At 39.5% G+C, this 8,236-nt stretch overlaps 1 protein-coding gene across 1 annotated transcript; it reads left to right on the top strand.

Moving 5' to 3' along the window:
- The first annotated feature begins 1,601 nt into the window (after positions 1 to 1,601).
- LOC144692664 (regulator of G-protein signaling 21-like) lies at positions 1,602 to 6,113 on the top strand. Its single transcript, XM_078561748.1, has 5 exons — positions 1,602 to 1,804; positions 3,021 to 3,116; positions 3,801 to 3,862; positions 4,254 to 4,420; positions 5,410 to 6,113. Exons 1-5 carry the CDS (start codon positions 1,692 to 1,694, stop codon positions 5,668 to 5,670), a joined length of 699 nt encoding a protein of 232 aa, XP_078417874.1. The 5' UTR covers positions 1,602 to 1,691; the 3' UTR covers positions 5,671 to 6,113.
- The last annotated feature ends 2,123 nt before the right edge of the window (positions 6,114 to 8,236 follow it).

The following is an 8,236-nucleotide window of genomic DNA, read 5'->3' as shown; positions in this document are numbered from 1 at the left end:
GTTCCTTGTTACTGCTAACAGACCAGAGTCCACATCCTTAATGTTGTGGCGAGTACTCATCTTACTGATGCAGGTGAGAGTCTACTAGTGCCAGAAATAGCCTCAACAGAATGCGGTCTCAGGCCAAACCGTTTGAAGCAAAAAGTGAGCTTGAATATGTTCTTGAGCAGGAGGTTAAAGACTGCTTCCTATGTGAAAGCAGTCTTGCACTGGATGTACAAATCATGCAGTGTCCTTTATCGCATGTAATCATTATTTCAAAATATTATATACACAAATTATTTTAACAGAAGGACCTAGAATCATTGTGATACATCACTGGAGGCCATTCATCTACTAGTGCAGATTCTTTGGTAGCACTCTTCAATTAGCCCCACTCCCATGTTCTTTCCCCACGCCCAGCAATCTTTTTCCCTTTCAAGCATTTATCCAATTCCATTTGAAAGTTACTATTGAAATTATTAATCATGCTAACAAATCTAAGCACTTTGTCAAATACCCTCATCGACCCTCCCTGTTACTTCATCAAAACACCCAGTAACATTAGTCAAAAACGAGTTGCCTTTAATGAATCCATGCTGACTTTCATTTTTTAGCCCATACTTTTCCAAATATCAATTAGTTGAGTCCTAGGTTACTGTCTGCAAAATTACTCCTGCATCCAAAGTTACAGTAGACTGATTGGCCTGTAGTTGCAGGGTTCATCCCTCTCCCATTTAAACCAGAGTACTACATTTGCAGTTCTCCAGTCTTCTGGGATCACCCCTGTATCCAAGGAGGATTGGAAAATTATGGTCAGACCCTCTGCAATTAGCATCCTTACTTCCCTCAGTAACCATTCGGGTTGGGTGATGTTCTACTTGAGGACTGGCTTTTTTTTAAAAGTACCACCTCTTCATTTATATTTACCCTATCAGTATTGCTACCACCTCCTTTAGTGTTGCATTGCAGCTGGACAGCATCCCCTTCTCTAGTGAAGACAGCTACAAAGTTCTCACACATAGAATGTAACAATCCATGTTAAGTTACATTATACAAGGATAAATTCAATTTCAAAAGGTCACAGTAACACACTTGAAATCTCACTGCTGGATCAGTTGTCTTGGCTGAACCCTGTGACATTAAGGGAACCACAACTGAAACCCCCACCTAGGTCTGCTTCCGGTCTCATCTGGCTCTCCAGCAGAAGCTGAGCTGATGAAATGTCTAACCCATGTTCCAGTAAGTTGCTGAGGAGAGACATCGCCGCAGACAGAACTTTTGCAAAAATCAGGGTGTCTATTCAAGACAAGTGCCACACCAGTTCAATGATAAAATAAACAGCCTCACATAGTATGCAACTAGTTTATTTATGTTGATCGTTATCAATAAGCAGTTCGCGTTAGAACTAATCGAATTCGTATTTTTAACTGCTGACGTCAGGCGCGAAGCATCTAAATGCTGCTTGTGGTTTGTCAGAAGTTGCAGGTTAGATTAAATGCAAGTTTTCTCTCACCATTGGAGCCGATCTCCTCTGCCTGAAGTCATTGAACTGGGCGGGTCCAAGCACTCAACAGCCAATTGGCTTTTACAAAGTCATCGGGCTCTCAGCTTCTTAACCTGCCTGAAGCAGCGGTGACTGAATATTCACAACCTGTGCACTGGAGAAGTGATTTGGCTGTAGCTGTTTCATATAGCATATTTGGGAAGCCATGCAGACTGTACTGTTCCTGTTTCCACAGCTTAACCTATCAGCTCCTAAAGAAGAGCCTTATAGGACCATCAAGCAGGAAAGTCAAGAGGAGAAAAGCGAGAATAGAAACAGGTAACATAGTGGAAGATGTGCCTTTTTAATACTGAATGACCTGAAAGATTCCTGGATCTGAGATAACATCAGCATCGGTTTATCTCTGTAATAAACTTGCTTTTATACAAGGATGTGCATTTAGAATGATTTAAAATGTAGTTTTAATGTAAGCTCATTGCAAGGTTGGTGTAGTTCAAACTGAAATAAATATCACATGGCAAAATGTAAAGTACAGAGGGGTGGTATACTTAACAGTTTGTGTAAGCTAGAAAACATGTTTATAGCAATAAGTTGACAATTTTCTGCATCTCTTCCATTGTCGTGTAAATTAAGACGAGAAATCAACGCTGAAATTTATTTTGTACCATTCAAAAATTGCTTTACTTTTCAAAGTACAGTTCAGAAGTGAACTCTGAAACTTACTCTGCTAATCAAAGATTGTGTTAATTATGCTGCTAACAGACATGTGGGTTTAGATGAGTTGAAGGAATGAAGAGTGCTTGTTCTGCAGACATGCCTCACTGTTAGAGTCAAGATCCCAATACTAGGGACCATAAGTACAAACCTCACCAATAAATCCATTAAGGAATGCAATAGTGGTTAAGACTGTGGAACTTGTTGCATACCAGTGGCTGAGGCAAATGGCATATAGATGCATTAAGGGAAGTTAGTTAGGTGCATGAGGAGGAAGAAGGGAATAGGAGGGTACACTGATAGTGTTAGGTGAGGGAGCTGGCTTGTGTGGAGCAGGAGGGCCAATGGCCTGTTTCTGTATTGTAGATTTTGCATCAGAATCACCCTGGGGGTGTAAGGGGAGGGTTAATTTTTACCTATTTCACCTGAGCATGAAACCTATGGCACCAGCTGAAAGGCTGCTTTTATTCTTCCCCACCCCCCTTCCAAAAAATGGATCTCTATTGACTTCAATGGAGAGTAAAGTAGGGCAGTGTTTAAAACCCAGTGTTTTCCCCGATGGACAGATAAGGTTAAAGTTGCCACTTCCCTCCATTGGCTTTTAAACACCTTACACATATATTTTAATTGTCTTGAATACTGTATTGGATTTTAAATGACAAACCTCTGTTGCATTAAACTGTGAGAGATTGGGTGATATTGATTCATTTGGAGGAAAGGGTGAGGGAGTGAACAGTGTTATAATGTGTTGCACTTTTTCCAGACTATTGCATGTCGAGTCTTTTCTAATACAATTTATCAACTTTTTTGCATTTTGCAGACTTAAGGAGAAACGGAATCGGTTAAGCCTCCTCCTGCAGAAGGCAGAATCACGTGAAATCTTCATACCGTTCCCCAGTAAACCTGAAAAAACAAAGTGAGTTTTCCCACAAACTACTATGAGTCAAATATTAAATAATATTTGTACAAATAAGGATAACTTTGAAAATAATTAAAATGATCTAATTTGTAAAATGAAATCTTGCTTGCAAGTGAATGCTGTGCACTTGTGGTGAGTGATTGTTTTTAAACTCTGAACAGTCACTTCCTGTCACTGTATGCTAACAGCAGACTTAAAGTTGCATCTGTTCTTGTCTATAAGGACTGCAGAAGATGTTCATATAAATGAAGCCACTAAGTAATGTGAATCAAAATAACTTTTGTTCCTATTGCCTCAAAGCTAAAGTGCTGTAAGCATGTACATTTCTATACAGTATCAAATGGTTTGGGATGAAAGTATACTTCAGACTTAAAGATGTGGGGGAGGAAGGGACTGAGGTTGTTTATGTGCTTTAAAATACTTGTTCACCTCAAGTCTGAATCTGAATTAAGAGTCAGATGTTATTGACACAGATGAGTGCTGCAAACAACAGAAAAAAGATTAGTGGTCAGTCTCTATTGCAGCGAGTAAACACTGAAGTCTCAGCCACTTCCGTGTACTGGTGCACAATGAACTTTTGTGGCAGTTGTGGGAGTTAGGTTGCAGCTGAATTATTTTTCTGCAGCATGCAGAGTTCAAGGAAACTTTCCATTTGCATCAACAAAATTTTTTCTCTCCTAGTGCACCTCTTGACGAGCCATCAAAATGGGGTGAATCTCTAGACCAGCTCCTAGCGCATAAATGTAAGTATCGTTCACTTAACTCTGGGTAGAGCAACAAAATACGGATTTACAGAAAACCACTCATTTGAAGTGTTTACCAATACATATAATAGAGTTATATACTAACAGAGTTAATTCTTGTAAAATGTTTTCAATTCAGTTTACTTAATTCTGCTGTAAAATGCATATTCACTGGATTTCTGTATGTAAGTGACCTGCAATTATGCTTATATTGTGGGTCTGTTCCAAAATAGCAGATGATTTAATCATGTATCTTTTAAATTTAGAACTTCAAATCCTGGAAGAATAGCTCATTTGTGAAGTTCTTTTAAACTATCATAACTAACTAGAATAGTTAAGTAGGTTGAATTGATATTTACAGTTGGTCATGTTCTGTTTTCTCCTCCTAAAGCTGGCTTAGGTCTCTTTCGAGCTTTCCTACAATCGGAGTACAGTGAGGAGAACATCGAATTCTGGATGGCCTGTGAAGACTACAAGAAAACCAAGTCACCTGCAAAACTGGCCTCCAAAGCAAAGAAAATCTATTCGGATTTCATAGAAACTGATGCCCCAAAAGAGGTATGGGACAAATTGTGCATGCTGTAATGAGTTTATTAACATATATCTTTTGATTACCAGAGGAAACAGATTTAAGAAAATAGGTTTAAAAATCCAGTAAATGCTGGCCTAGCCAAAGATATCCGCATCCCGTGAAAGAATGAATAAAAAGGTTTTTTTTAATGCAGAGTTGTGATATGCAATGCATGGCTGAAAGGGTGGTGGAAGCAGATCCGATAGGAACATTCAAAGGGGAATTGGATATGAACTTGAAAAAGAAAATGTTTCAGGGCTATTGGGATGAGGAGATAGTTCAGTCAGAAGACGTAGTACATGCACAATGGGCTCAATGGCCTCCTAAGTTTACAGGCCATATGAATGCTCAAGGAACAATCCCCTGGATTAGTGCTTTCCAATGTATGGAGTACATTCCATTGTGCCAAATGGTAGTATTGCAATAAAACATTAACCAAAAAATTCAATTGCCATAACTTGGGCTATCCAACATCCTGTTAGGATGCAAAATTAACCTTTCTACAATGTCATTTATAGGAAGAAGCCAAACAGAAGCTAAGAGCTTGCTCCTGAGACTTTCCCATGCTTTACTGGCTAGCTTTAGAGCAGAACCTTGGAGGCCTGAGAGTAACCAGTCCGCTGTGCCTTTTGCCTTCCTGAAAGGACTTTTTTTTTTAAAAAGTCTCCTTTTTTTAAAAAGACCAGAACAGAGAGCAGCCAATTAAGTTATTTTTGTGGTGGAAATTTGATTTGCAAACATTGGAAATGGTGCAAGGACTGAACTTTATAGTACAAGAAAGCATAAGTGCATGTTCTAACCATTATTTGTGTGGCTTCTTTAAGCAGAAGGGTTTTTTTTATATCTCAGATGCATTGCAGATGGTTCTATTGAACTGTTTTGATGTGCCACTTACACATAGTGACCAGGAATGTAACTGGGTTAAGCTTTATCTCAGTGTGCACAGATACAAATAACTCTTCATTTCATTTTAAAGGTGAACGTTGATTTTCATACCAAAGAGGTGACTAAGAAGAACATTCTTCAACCCACTTTGTCTTGTTTTGACCTGGCACAGAGGAAAGTGCACACCCTAATGGAGAAGGACTCTTACCCCAGATTCCTCAAATCACAGCTCTACAAAGGTTTGTTAAAGCAGACACAGGTCGAGAATAATGGATACAGACGACGATCCCAGTCCTTCACATCAACAACAGGTCTCCTTCAAACACAGGCAGAGTTCACTGTCTGGCTTTAAAAGGACAGAAAAGTGATTTATATTTAAAAGACGCTATTTGTGATGTGTTGGAATCAAGCTTCTTCCAGCAGCCTCCCTGGGCTCCATACCAACCCCTCCTCCCCAACCCCCACCCCCCAGTCAAAATTTACCTGGGAACGCTCATCACTTACGGGACCTGAAGTTTTTATATTGGATCATTAAAGAACATTTCAGTGAATCATGCATCTATTTAAAAGAAAATGTACTGTTAATTTAAGTTTGAGATACTAATATGTAAATCAACTGTAAATCTTAACCTTAAAACCTATGTGTATAAATTATATTTTTTTGTGTTAAAGTATTTAATATGTTGTACGATCCTATCCATGGATCCTGTGTGTGTCCATTATCTAGTACAGTGCCGGTGAAAGAGTCAATAGACTGATGTTGTTAACTTTCATTAAATGGACAATATATTTTTACTGCTTTTATTCATCCTTTTCCTTTTTTTAGAACTTTCTATCCTGAACCCCTCTAGTGTCTGCTTAAAATGATAAATTTCACTAAGCAGAGGTAAAGCATTGTTACAGGTTTCCAGTGGTAAATAGTGTGGCTAGGTTCACTTTCCACCTGCCTGTGATAGATTGGGGTTACAACAAGCTTACGCCACCAGCCGCTATCCCAACCGGAATAACCAAGAAGGTGCTGTGAAGTGGCCACTGGGTGGCCCCAGGCTGCCCACTGGGACTGAGATAAATGTGGGGATACCTTAAGTGATAGAGAAGGCCTAAACCGCCTGCTCCTCCCTACCTACACAAAAGGAAAATAAAATCCTCGACTGACCCTTGACCAGCTTCAGTTGACAGGGAAAGCCGGAGTTTGGGGCCGAGTTAAAATAGCAGTTGGGGGCCCAACGATATCCAGCCCTAACCTGCATCTTTAAAGAAGAATGCCACTGGTTTTGGGTGATGGCTTTATTATTGGCACGTCTGGATAGACAGTCACTCAGAGACTGTTGAATGCGGCTGAGTCAAGTGGCAGCTAAGCTACCTAGTGCATTTTAACTACTTGTTCCATCATGTGGGACAGGGTGAAAATCCACCTTCGCCTTTCTTCTAAGTATATGGGCTGCACTGGCTTTGGTCCTTATTCTGAGGGAATGTTTTATATAATTCCTTCAGGCCTTTCAATTTTTATTTTAAGTGCAGTCATTTGTGGTATCAATTTATAACCTGCTGATGCTATTGCTTTTCCCCTCTGTTAAAAACACATTCTGAACTTTTTAAAAATGCTTCAGAATGGACAATAGTTCAGCAGATGAGCTTTGGACAAAGGCCATTAATAGCTTGTGAGAATTGCTCAGGGTCTGGCAGTGATCCAAAAATTCTGATCAAACTTTTCATGAGGGAAGACCCAATATAATACTTGTTATTATTTTGCATTTTGGATAAGGATCTCCAAAAGGGAAGCTAGGTAATTTTTACAGCTAGTACGAACTACTTCTGGATGCATCTTGTTGAGGACAAGGTCCTTTGTGTAAATAGTAATGAATCAGGTAATCTCTGGAGCATTTAGAGTAAAGAATGAAGTGAATGTGCCAGATTTCACAAGTTAATTTAAAAACCAAGCAGCACTTTTTTTGTCTAAGGTGACATGGTCACATACCCATATGTACAGTAGCATTATAGCCCAGTGGTAGTCATTAACTTTTCTATATATATATTCCCACTATTTCAATTCTCTGTCCTCTTACTTTTCATTTTGTTTACAGTAAATGCCATTTGTCGATTATCAGCCCACCTTTCCAACATATTCTAAGTCCTCTTGTTTTGGTTCACCACCTGCAAATTTACAAATTTAGTTTCGCTTCTAGCCTGAGCTTCAAATCATTTAAACACGTTCTACATAAATTGTTTACTGCAGTGATTGCAGTGACATCTGAGGAGTGATCACTTGTCAGATTGGCACAGTGCAGTTCACAGCCACTCGTCAATTTATTCAATTCTCAATCTATCTCAGAGGGCACACGATCTATGACACACATGGTACATCATATTCCATTTTGCTAAAGGTTGCATGTGATGTTTTGTGGTACTCCAATACTGATTAGGGAAAACAGACTGAATTAACAGTCCCCAAAGTACTGTCAACGTAATCTCATCTCATTTAGTGCCATAGAATGGTTATAACATGAAACAGGCTATTTTGTCCATCAAGTCCGTGCAGGCTCTCTGTAAGAGTAGTAATCCAATTCCCTTTTGAAAGCCACTGCACTCTCAGGTAATGTACTGCAGATCCTAACCATTTGCTATGAAAAAAGGATTTTTCCTCATGCCACATAGACTGCAGCGGCTCAAGAAGGCAGCTCACCATCACTTTCTCAAAGGCAATTAGCGATGGGCAATAAATGCTGGCCTAGTTAGCGATACCCCATCCCATGAAAGGGTAAAAAAATGTCATTTTTTTTAACTTTTGCCAATCACTTTAAATTTGGGTGGAATTTTCTGTGCCCATTGGCATCGGACATCATGGCAGGCATGAGCGGACGATATGGTGGGAAGGTTTCAAGACCACGTGAAACCGTTTGCGATCGTCCACTCTGCCC

Source organism: Cetorhinus maximus, chromosome 17 (genome assembly GCF_964194155.1).
Source record: "Cetorhinus maximus chromosome 17, sCetMax3.hap1.1, whole genome shotgun sequence".
Lineage (NCBI taxonomy): Eukaryota > Metazoa > Chordata > Chondrichthyes > Lamniformes > Cetorhinidae > Cetorhinus > Cetorhinus maximus.
This window is presented reverse-complemented; position numbering and strand designations above follow the sequence as displayed.

Coding starts and splice junctions, on each gene's coding strand:
- LOC144692664 (XM_078561748.1), top strand. CDS start 1,692: ATGCAGACTGTACTGTTCCTGTTTCCACAGCTTAACCTATCAGCTCCT. Junction 1,805..3,020: donor AAAAGCGAGAATAGAAACAG/GTAACATAGTGG, acceptor TGCATTTTGCAG/ACTTAAGGAGAAACGGAATC. Junction 3,117..3,800: donor AGTAAACCTGAAAAAACAAA/GTGAGTTTTCCC, acceptor TTTCTCTCCTAG/TGCACCTCTTGACGAGCCAT.